A 12,355-nucleotide genomic window follows, 5' to 3' on the forward strand; every position below is an offset into this window, starting at 1 on the left:
ATATAGCCCCTAATAAGTACTGGAAGGATTAAGATATTTTTAATAGAAGTAATTTACAAATCTGTTTAACTTTTTTTTTTTTTAAATCAACTGGTGCCAGAAAGTTAAACAGATTTGTAAATTACTTCTATTAAAAATATTTTAATCCGTCCAGTACTTATTAGGGGCTATATACTACAGAAGAAATGCTTTTCTTTTTGGATTTCTCTGATGTCACGACCACAGTGCTCTCTGCTGTCCATTTTTGGAACTGTTTAGAGCAGAAAAAAATGCCCATAGCAAACATATGCTGCTCCTAAAATGGACAGAAGAGGTCAGCAGAGAGCACTGTGGTCGTGACATCAGAGAAATCCAAAAAGAAAAGCTGCTAATAAGTACTGGAAGGATGAAGATTTTTTAATAGAAGTAATTTACAAATCTGTTTAACTTTCTGGCACCAGTTGATTTAAAAAAAAAAAAAAGTTTTCCACGGGAGTACCCCTTTAAGGGGAACAGCCTCTTTCTGAAAGAAAACCTCCTAAAAAGGGGTACATCTTAGGCCATACCCCCTTGTGATGTCACGCCACACCCCCTCCATTCATGGCAATGGGAGGGGGCGTGACGGCAGTCACGCCCATTCCCATTGCCATGAATGGAGGGGGTGTGGCGTGACCTCACGACCATGGTTGCCCAGACCCAGTGTTCTGAACATAATGTTCAGAACGCTGGGTGTTTGCATGGAGATTGCGGGGGTCCCAGTGGCCAGGACATAAGATGTCTAGCAACGGAGTATCCCTTTTAAAGGGGTACTCGAGTGGAAACCAAATTTTTTTTTAATCATCTGGTGCCAGAAAGTTAAACAGATTTGTAAATTACTTCTAATAAAAAATCTTAATCCTTCCAGTATTTATCAGCTGCTGTATACTACAGAGGAAGTTGAATTTCTTTCTGGAGGTTTTTTTTCTGTCTGACCACAGTGCTCTCTGCTGACACCTCTGTCCATGTCAGGAACTGTCCAGAGCAGGAGCAAATCCCCATAGCAAACCTATCCTGCTCCGGACAGTTCCTGATATGGACAGAGATGTCAGAAGAGAGCACTGTGGTCAGACAGAAAAAAAACTCCAGAAAGAAATTCAACTTCCTCTGTAGTATACAGCAGCTGTGATAAGTCCTGGAAGGATAAAGATATTTTAAATAGATGTAATTTACAAATCTGTTTAACTTTTTGGAATCAGTTGATTTGAGAAAAATAGTTTTTCACTGGAGTACCCCTTTAAAGGGGTACTCCGGTGCTAAGACATCTTATCCCCGCCAAAGGATAGGGGATAAGATGCCTGATCGCGGGGGTCCCGCCGCTGGGGACCCCCGTGATCTTGCACGCAGCACCCCGTTAGAATCAGTCCCTGGAGCACGTTCGCTCAGGGTCTGATTACTGGCGATGACGGGGGCTGGAGCATTGTGATGTTACGGCCCCGCCCCCGTGTGATGTCATGCTCTGCCCCCTGAATGCAAGCCTATGTGAGGGGGCGTGACAGCTGTCAGCACATAGGCTTGCATTCAGGGGGCGGAGCGTGATGTCACACTGGAGCAGGGCCATGACATCACAATGCTCCGCCCCCCGTGATCGCCAGTAATCAGACCCGGAGCGAACGTGCTCCGAGACTGATTCTAACGGGGTGCGGCGTGCAAGATCACGGGGGTCCCCAGCGGTGGGACCCCTGCGATCAGGCATCTTATCCCCTATGCTTTGGATAGGGGATAAGATTTCTTAGCTCCGGAGTACCCCTTTAAATCTTACCTACCCCTCTGTGTCATGGAGGTAACTGAAAAGTTTAGTTTCTACATTGCAACAGATCATAGGAGGAGCACAGCCTCACCGCTATGTGTGAACATCGGGGGAGTTTTACCAAAACCGGTCCAGAGGAAAAGTTGCTGAGTTGCCCATAGCAACCAATCAGATCGCTGCTTTCATTTTTCAGAGGCCTTTTCAAAAATGAAAGTAGCGATCTGATTGGTTGCTATGGGCAACTGGTCAACTTTTACTCTGGACGGGTTTTGATGAATCTCCCCCATAGTCTTGGGGTACATATGTGTAATTTTACACTGCGGGCAGGTGGCACAGACATACAGGTAAAGACCCAAATGACAAAATACTAGCAGGTAATAATACACACTCAGATAAATATCAGATAAGCAAAAAGAGTCATTAAAGGGGTACTCCGCGGCTCTGCGTTCGGAACAAATTGTTTCAAACGCTTAGAGACGGTGCCGGGACCTTGTGACGTCATAGCCCTGCCCCCTCATGACCACGCCCCGCCCCCTCAATGCAAATCAATGGGAGCGGGCGTGACTATCGTCACGCCCCCTCACATAGACTTGCATTGAGGGGGCGGAGCGTTTTGTTATCAGGGGGTGGGGCTATAACGTCACAAGGTCCCGGCGCTGTCTCTAAGCGTTTGAAACAATTTGTTTCAAATGCAGAGCAGCGGAGTACCCCTTTCAGTGGGTATTTCAGCCCCAATAAACCTCTCCCCTATCCAGATCTCCAAAACAGGGCTCCAACTTTCCAAGCTACATGGAGTAGTAGGTTAGTACGCTCCTAATGCATTGTGGGAGGGCTGGAGATATGGATGAGGGATACATTTTTAGGAGCTAGAATACCCCTTTAAAGGGAACCGATCACATATAAAATGCAGGTTAATCAGCTGGCATCATAGACAGGAGGAGATGAGGAGAATACGTTATGTGAATATATTGGTTTTCACTAGTGCTTGCTGAGTGGGCGAGGCTTAGCAAAAGGGGGCGTGGTCACCTGTTTGCCAGGTTTATGGCATCTTATGACCTAAACTGCTGTTGACATTTCTGCTACCTCAGAGCTTTCTCCGCTCTCAGCATATGTGCGCTGGATTTACATATAGGCGTCCTCTTCTACATACATCCAGCTAGCCTGTGCACTGAGGGGGCATTTTTAGACTTGGGTGGTCTTGATTAATGCCCCCCCCCCCCCTTAGCGATTGACATTTACCTGTGTATTAGTTTGCATGTAGAGAGCTGTCAGTCACTGAGCAGGAGCAGAGATTTATATGAATAAAGGACAAGCTATCCTGAAGCATTTCCTACAAAATTATTTTAAATATCATCTGCTCAGCTCCTCCTGCTCTATAACCTAATACCTGCAGATTGTACTGTATTGTATATATCATCTGCTCAGCTCCTCCCACTCTATAACATGATACCTGCAGATTGTACTGTATTGTATATATCATCTGCTCAGCTCCTCCTTCTCTATAACATGATACCTACAGATTGTATTGTATTGTATATATCATCTGCTCAGCTCCACCTGCTCTATAACATGATACCTGCAGATTGTTCTGTATTGTATATATCATCTGCTCAGCTCCTCCTGCTCTATTACATGATACCTGCAGATTGTACTGTATTGTATATATCATCTGCTCAGCTCCTCCTGCTCTATTACATGATACCTGCAGATTGTACTGTATTGTATATATCATCTGATCAGCTCCTCCTGCTCTATAACATGATACCTGCAGATTGTACTGTATTGTATATATCATCTGCTCAGCTCCTCCTGCTCTATAACATGATATTGGCAGATTGTACTGTATTGTATATATTATCTTCTCAGCTCCTCCTGCTCTATAACATACCTGCAGATTGTACTGTATTGTATATATCATCTGCTCAGCTCCTCCTGCTCTATTACATGATACCTGCAGATTGTACTGTATTGTATATATCATCTGCTCAGCTCCTCCTGCTCTATGATGTTACCTGCAGATTGTACTGTAAATATCATCTGCTCAGCTCCTCCTGCTCTATAACATGATATCTGCAGATTGTACTGTATTGTATATAACATCTGCTCAGCTCCTCCTGCTCTATTACATGATACCTGCAGATTGTACTGTATTGTGTATATAATCTGCTCAGCTCCTCTTGCTCTATAACATGATACCTGCAGATTGTACTGTATTGTATATATCATCTGCTCAGCTCCTCCTGCTTTATAACATACCTGCAGATTGTACTGTATTGTATACATTGTCTGCTCAGCTCCTCCTGCTCTATAACATGACACCTGCAAATTCCACTGTATTGTATATATCATCTGCTCAGCTCCTCCTGCTCTATTACATGATACCTGCAGATTGTACTGTATTGTATATATCATCTGCTCAGCTCCTCCTGCTCTATTACATGATACCTGCAGATTGTACTGTATTGTATATATCATCTGATCAGCTCCTCCTGCTCTATAACATGATACCTGCAGATTGTACTGTATTGTATATATCATCTGCTCAGCTCCTCCTGCTCTATAACATGATATTGGCAGATTGTACTGTATTGTATATATTATCTTCTCAGCTCCTCCTGCTCTATAACATACCTGCAGATTGTACTGTATTGTATATATCATCTGCTCAGCTCCTCCTGCTCTATTACATGATACCTGCAGATTGTACTGTATTGTATATATCATCTGCTCAGCTCCTCCTGCTCTATGATGTTACCTGCAGATTGTACTGTAAATATCATCTGCTCAGCTCCTCCTGCTCTATAACATGATATCTGCAGATTGTACTGTATTGTATATAACATCTGCTCAGCTCCTCCTGCTCTATACCATGATACCTGCAGATTGTACTGTATTGTGTATATAATCTGCTCAGCTCCTCTTGCTCTATAACATGATACCTGCAGATTGTACTGTATTGTATATATCATCTGCTCAGCTCCTCCTGCTTTATAACATACCTGCAGATTGTACTGTATTGTATACATTGTCTGCTCAGCTCCTCCTGCTCTATAACATGACACCTGCAAATTCCACTGTATTGTATATATCATCTGCTCAGCTCCTCCTGCTCTATAACCTGATCCCTGCATATTGTACATGTGACAGGTCCCCTTGATAAATTCCAGTTTTCACCCACACAAAACATAATGAGGATATTTTTCAAAAATTCCCAGTTAGATATTTCAAGGAATGACTTCATACGAGACACATGCAGATACCTTTATCCAGGTTTTCTTTATTCTTTTTTTTTATGTAGGCTGAAGCAATAGTTACAATGTACGGGGGAGGCACAGTTACATCAAAAAGTCATTTAAACAATGTAAAACAACCTGCACAGGGAGAGGTCAACTCTCAGTACAAACTAGCATCTAAACACAAGAGCAGAAGAACCCGCGCATTTATTTGTCGCAACAACCCGAGTCTTCTGCCGTGACACTGCGATACAATATGCAAAAAAGAACACAAAACAGAACGATAAAAAGAGGGCGTAATCCTACAGTGAACGTGGCGGTATTCTCATACTATACGTTCACTGGTCGGGGGTGGGGGAGGAATGACAACCACGTACTTCATACTAGCCACTTAATTCATTTCAGACATGGATAACTGTGTCCTTATATTAAACAAAAAAAGAGGTGTATCCATCCGATACACACAGAGTGAGGGGCAGCCATTTTGTCGGCCTTATCAATACTCGCAAGTAGGTGGCCAATGGACTCCCAAGAAGGTACGGACATCGGTTGTTATTGAATTGTTGAGTGTACAAAATGTCTGCTGTGATTTTAGTGGCGTAATGATGTTGTATAAAGTGGACCTGGATACATGCATTGGGGGGGTGGCAGCCATTTTGTTGGCTGTACCAAGTGTCACGTGTAGGCAGTCGATCCATATACTTGTCATAGTCACTAAAGGGGTGGAAGAGAACTTGAATCTGCTGTCGTGATCACATGATCACTGTGGTTTTGACTTTCTGGCATAGATAATTAAATTTTGGCGGGAAAAGATGGCCGCCACGTACATGGCAGCAACTCTATTCTGGCTTATAGCAAAGTGCCCAACTCAACAATGTCTATAAGTCCATTTAAGAAAAGTTGCCTTAGAAAACTCTAGGGCCAACCTTAAGAGATATTTTCCTCAACGCACTGGGGGCAGCCATTTTGTGGGCTATATTAATAATCATAAGAAGGTAACCAATTGGTTAGTAACTAATGTATCTTAGGCTTATCAAAACTTTTTAGTGTCCATATTATAGGTTCAATACCTTAAAACTGTGTTTCCCAACCAGTGTGCTGCCAGCTGTTGTAAAACGACAACTCCCAGCATGCCCGGACAGCCGAAGGCTGTCCGGTCATGCTGGGAGTTGTCGTTTTATAACAGCTGGCGGCACACTGGTTGGGAAACACTGCTCTACAAGGTTTCAACGTGAAGGTAATCGGTTGTTGTTAACAGCATTTAGTGATACGCTTTACAGCAGGACCTATAGACATAAGCACAATAGACCTGCCTAGACCCTATTGACATGAAAGGGAGCCTTTTCTAAGCATGCTCCGTGACCTTTGCAGAGGTCATTGTACAGGAAGGGGAGGCTGATCTGTGAGCAGCAGCTATTGGGAATGGTGATGGATCCTCTTATCTACACACTGGTGTCGCCTTTCACTGTAATTCTGTCTGTGATGGTAAGGAGAAGACTGCTGGGAAGTGATCAGTACAGAACAGGAAGTCTCATATTAATTTTAGGCCTAGTAGCCAGAATGGAAACTGCAAGATTTAAGGATTATGTTATAATATAAATAACAAAAAATGAAGAATTAGAAAATAAAATCTAAGATTCTTAAAAAAAAATAGCTTAGAGACAAAATGGCTGTCCTCTTTGATGTTAGCTTGGCTTGTTATGTAAAAACAAAATGGCCGCCTTCTTAATACTTTTCTTACTTAATACCGATCTCTGAGTTTAAGAAAGACCTCAAAAAAATAAAATGGAAACTTCAAGATTTAAGGATTATGTTATAATATAAATAGTAAAATAAAGAAATGGAAAATAAAATCTAAGATTCTTAAAAAATTAGCTTAGAACAAAAACACAGTCTGGGGACAAAATGGCTGTCCTCTTTGATGTTAGCTTAGCTTGTTATGTAAAAACAAAATGGCCGCCTTCTTAATACTTTTTTTTTTCTTTGCCCTAAACTCAGAGGGTGGTTTTAAAGAAAAACCTCAAAAAAATGAAAACAAAAAAATTTAAATCACTAGACTTTAAAAAATTTTAATTTTATTTTACCATGCCCTGAAATAACGCCGTACTGCATCATAACATGTGGAAAGGAACCACAGCAGCGCACGTCTTCATACATGAAACACGACAACTTCACGAGTTACTTTACATCTTAAACGACAGCCAGAAAGGAATTTGCAGAGTTGGGTTTTCGGAGATTAGCACCTTTGACGATATTGCATTTTTTTTTTGGCATCAATTTATCCAATGGGCCCCACTATCCTGTATAACCGCGTACTTCCCCCTCAAACCGCAAAAAAAGATGCCGATCCTTATCCTGAAATATATTTCTACAATTCTAAATATATTGCTCTAGAAAGAAATAGCAATGTCATCATATATATATATAAAATAGAGGAATTTGTGTTTTTTTTTTTTTGGTGGGGGGGAAAGAGGTATTTATTTATTTATTTTTTTAATTATCGGGGGGTGGGGGTCACTAAGCACTATACATTGGAAATTTGCAAGATTCCTGCTTAAAATAGACATTTTTTACATTGTCATTGCTGTATCCATAAATGTGATTTTAGGTATCTGAGGGATAAGTTTCCAAGTTTCTTAAAAAATTTCTTGGCCCAAAAAATTTAAGAAAATACTAACTAATTATGAAAAAAATATTAAAATTCTAACTATATTTTTGAAATTTCAGAAACTTTTTTTTTTTTCTCATCGAAGAAGCTGGTCCAGTGAATCGTAGATTGTGTTGGCAGATAAGAAGCATTTGGCCCATTTTGTGTGCCCAATAGAAGGGTCATTAGGATGGCCTATTCTAGTTATATCTGGAGTTACATGTAGGTCTTCGATATATACTGTATATATATATATATATATATATATATATATATATATATATATATATAAAATTTCTTGCCAACAAGCGGAGTCATGACCGATTCATTGACAAAAAAAAAATTGGTAACTACAATGGGCATTTTTGAGCCTTGTATGTTAAAAACTTGTTGACTAACAACTATTAAAAGTTCAGTTTGAGAACAGAAAAGCTCTGACTTAGAATTTATAAAGTCAAACTTTTTGTGAATTTATATATATAAAAAAAAAAATGATTTGGCTCCAGAAGTTGCCTTCTAAAATGATATTGAAAACTGCCGTGAAGGCTTCGATGAATATCTAAAAAGATTCAAAACTTTTTCAAAACAATAGTAAATTAAATAAATTAAACATGCCCAAAACCCAAAAATTCTAATTATTAAATAAAAGGGGCTCTAGTTTGTGTGATCGGATATTGAACCGGCGTTCCATGTACGTCAGGATCACCTAAAAGCATTTCAAGGTTCTTTCTAGTATCAATTCCAAACTTCTGCAGATTTCTTTTGACCTCTTGTGATTAGTATTAATCTATATACATAAAATTCTGTGTGTTTTGTTTCTTTAAAAAAATGTGCTACAGTGCTACTTCCCACCGTGAAACAGTCTAAAAAATTATTATTTTTTTTCACAGATAATTTACTCAAAACTAAATAAAAACTGTCTACCTTCCATGGAAGTCCTGTGCCAAATGTGTGTAAAACATTTGAAAAAATTTACAAGAAAAAAAAAAAAATACAATTTTGTTTTGTAAAACCATTTGCCTCCACAATACAGCGATGAGTGGGTGTAAAGTGTCGTTTAGATGTGATCGAAACATTGCAAACTTGTGACCCAGCCAGCTGGGCCTTTCAAATGTGAATACACAGTTTTTAGTTTATTTTTTTTTTACTATTTTTTTTTTTTACATTTTATTTTTAATAATTTTTTTTTTTGTGATTCTATTTTACATCTGTGAACTCCCAGCTAACGTAATTGTTTAATATCTCTATAATTGCCTTAGCCATTTTTTATGAATTATTAGAATTAACATTATACTTAACCCCTTATTATGCTAGTACTTGGGTGAGATAATGAGAGCGCACATATTTATTTTTAAACAAAAAAAAAAAAAAGTTGAGTGCTTTATGATATAGGAGGAACAGGCGGCGGGGGGGGGACATTTTACCAGTCTTCAAAGATGGCCGCCATTTCATGCGCCAGTTTCCTGGACATGTGATATCTCACTGGTAGCCATTGCCTTGGCCCAAAAATGGCTTCCAAAAATCTGGTAACATTTTTTCAAAAACAGTGCCCCACCTGTCCACTGGTTGTGTGTAGTATTTCAGCTCCAGCAGCTTTCACATCAAAGAAGCTAATACCTATACCAGACACAATCCATAGATAAGATGTTACCCAATCCTAACATAGTAAGGAAATACATACGGTACTAAAAGTGACACAATGGGTCTAATATATTACACTGAAGAAGATGACGTGTATATTGACGGGGTTAAAAGCACTCTGTGTTACAGGAACACTGGGGTCAGGTACGGCCTAGGTGGTCTACCATGGAGCTACAAGCAATGACTAAATTACAGGTGACGTGTGTGTAACAGCATATGTTATCATGGCGTTCTTAACCCTTTATTCCCCCTGGTTACATGCTATTTTTTTTTTTTTTTTTAATATTGCTCTTAATTGTTAATAATTTATAACAGTTAAAAAAAACGGAAAAAAATATATAAAAAAAAAAATAACAATAATAATTAAAAAGAAAAAAAAAAACCTAAGCTCGTAGTCGTGTATAGGAAAAAATCTAAGCTGCTATGATCCGGAGGTGTTCTACACCTTATCATCCTCTGGCTGTGCAACGGTTGTTGAACTACATCTCCCATCATGCCACAAAAGGTATACTCATGCTTTATCTATACAAAGTTTTTTTTTTTAGTTTTTTTGTGGTTTTTGTTTTGTTTTTGAGACGGGGTGAAGTTCACAAGAAAAACAGTCCTTTGTCTGTCGCGGTGCACACTTCTTGTCCCATTTGAAGTGGTTGAAAAAATTTACAAAGACTTACACATAGAAAATGAAAAGGAGATTTTGGCACTTTATGGAAAAAAATACGGGAAAAAAAAAAATTAAATGGAAGGGGCCAAAAAATAACCTGGAAACATAAAGGGGAATAACTATGTGCAGAAGTCCAATCACTATTTACAGTATGAGGACACGGACAGATAGTAACCTTGCTCTTCTACTTTGCTTTATCGTGAGAATATATATTCGTATATTTCTTCCTCTAAGAGTCAACCCTGTGTACGCTCCTAAACAATCCGCCGATCACAGACTGGAATGGGTTAAAGAGAGTTGCCAGGGTGAAGTTCTGTAGTCCCAGCCTTAGTAATGCCATTTCTTCTAGGAGAACCGAGGGGCCGAGCGATCATTCGTGGTGGTCCTCTTGAGTTTAACCCCACGGCGGATGGCAATCAGCATATCTTCTCCGTGAGGAGCCTCCAATGGTGCAGAATCTGCTTCCTCTGGGCTGACTTGGACTGGGGCATCAGGGATAGAAGCTCCATCATCGTCATCATCCTCCTCATCATTTTCTGACCTTCCTTGCCTCTGTTCTTCCACTATCATGCCGTGAGGTCCCGGCACTGGAGGGTTCACAGAGGCCTGTCCGCTCCACAGTGAATTTGGTATGTCGCCCGTAAGCACCGCAGCTTCCATGAGGGAAGGAGAATCGGGACTCTGCTCATAGCATTCTTCATTAGTGTTGGAAAGCCCACTTGGCATATCTGGCACTGTGGGGGTCTTCACAGGTATAACTGGTGTCTTTATTGGTATGGGACCTCCACTGATAGTGCCGCGTCTCACTGATGGCTTGGTGGATGGTGTCCTACGAATGGTGGCCACACCAGGGGTGACGATTACTGGTCCAAAAGTGGCCGGTAGCCCAGCAGTGGAGGCCGGGCGTTTAGCTTGGAACATTCTCCTGTAGGACTGGCTGATATCGCTGTTTCGAGGGATGGTGGAAGATTTATCAAAATCCTGTGGATCAGGTTCTTGGTCTCCACTCACAGAGAAGTAGTCATAATCTGAAACTGAAGACAAGAGGGTGAGACATTTGGTTTCATGGAAAAGATTTTTTTGGGGGGGCTGAACTTTCAGTATGTGGGAAAACTCATGACAACTGCTAGAAAAGCTGAATTGTGGTTGTCAATAAAACAAAGATTTATTAAAGTCATTAATTTATAAAAAAATTTTTTAGATGGAAATGCCGTAAAATACATTTATACTGACATTTTAATAGGAAATATTTAGGTACTACCTTGCCAGTACTACTTTTTCTTAAATAACATTAACATAGAAATATCTAGGTACTGCCCAGCCAGGAGCTTTACTTCTCAATAACATCACTACTGAAATAGCTAGGTACCTCGCTCCTCAATGATATCACTATAGGAATACATAGGTACTACTCTGCCATGGCCTTGCGCCTCAAATATCTTGGTACAGCACTTCCAGGACCTTGCTCCTTAAAAGGGTACTCCTCCTCTAGACATCTTATCCCCTATTCTTTGAATAGACATCTTATCCCCAAAGAATAGGTGATAAGATGTCTGATCGCAGAGGTCCCGCAGCTGGGGACCCCCGTGATTTTGGCTGCGGCACCCCAGACGGATGACTGGCAATGTGAGGCAGAGGCTTGTGACGTCACCGCCATGCCCATAGACTTGCTTATTTGCATCGAGGGGGCGTGGCTGTGACATCACAAGCCTCCGGCGCTGCACCCGACGTTCTAAACGAACGCCGGGTGCAGCAGGGAGATCGTGGGGGTCCCCAGTGGCGGGACCCCTGCGATCAGACATCTTATCCCCTATTCTTTGGGGATAAGATGTCTATCCAAAGAATAGGGGATAAGATGTCTAGGGGTGGATTACCCCTTTAATGACCTCCCCATAAATGTGATACCCTCTACTACAATACCCATAGACTTGCATTGAGGGGGTGTGGCCGTGACGTCACGAGCCTCCGGCACTGAACCCGACGCTCGAGACGAACGCCGGCCGCAGCACGGAGATCGTGGGGGTCCCCAGCGGCGGGATCCCCACGATCAGACATCTTATCCCCTATCCTTTGGATAGGGGATAAGATGTCTAGGAGCAGAGTACACCTTTAATGACCTCCCCATAAATGTTATACCCTCTATTACAATACCCTGTGGGGGAGATCTATCAAAACCTGTCCAGAGGAAAAGTTGCTGAGTTGCCCATAGCAACCAATCAGATCGCTTCTTTCATTTTTAACATGGCCTTTGCAAAATGAAAGGAGCGATCTGATTGGTTGCTATGGGCAACTGGTCAACTTTTCATAAATCTTCCCCTGTGCTCCTTGCTTCCTCATCCAACATAGAATGGGTTCAGCGTGTACAATTTGTATATATACAAGCAGAACCCAAATAGAAACAGAAGAGA

At 41.0% G+C, this 12,355-nt stretch overlaps 1 protein-coding gene across 8 annotated transcripts in view; it reads right to left on the reverse strand.

Annotated features, from left to right (window-relative positions):
- Positions 1 to 5,024: 5,024 nt before the first annotated feature.
- Positions 5,025 to 12,355, reverse strand: part of MTSS1 (MTSS I-BAR domain containing 1) — a 195,488-nt gene continuing 188,157 nt past the window's right edge. For all 8 annotated transcript variants that reach the window (XM_056522727.1, XM_056522726.1, XM_056522725.1 and 5 more), the window contains one exon: positions 5,025 to 10,981. In XM_056522727.1, the coding sequence (XP_056378702.1) occupies positions 10,293 to 10,981 (689 nt within the window). In that variant the 3' untranslated portion in view covers positions 5,025 to 10,292. The remainder of the gene's footprint in view (positions 10,982 to 12,355) is intronic.

This window comes from Hyla sarda, chromosome 5, assembly GCF_029499605.1.
Source record: "Hyla sarda isolate aHylSar1 chromosome 5, aHylSar1.hap1, whole genome shotgun sequence".
In the NCBI taxonomy this organism is placed as follows: Eukaryota; Metazoa; Chordata; class Amphibia; order Anura; family Hylidae; genus Hyla; species Hyla sarda.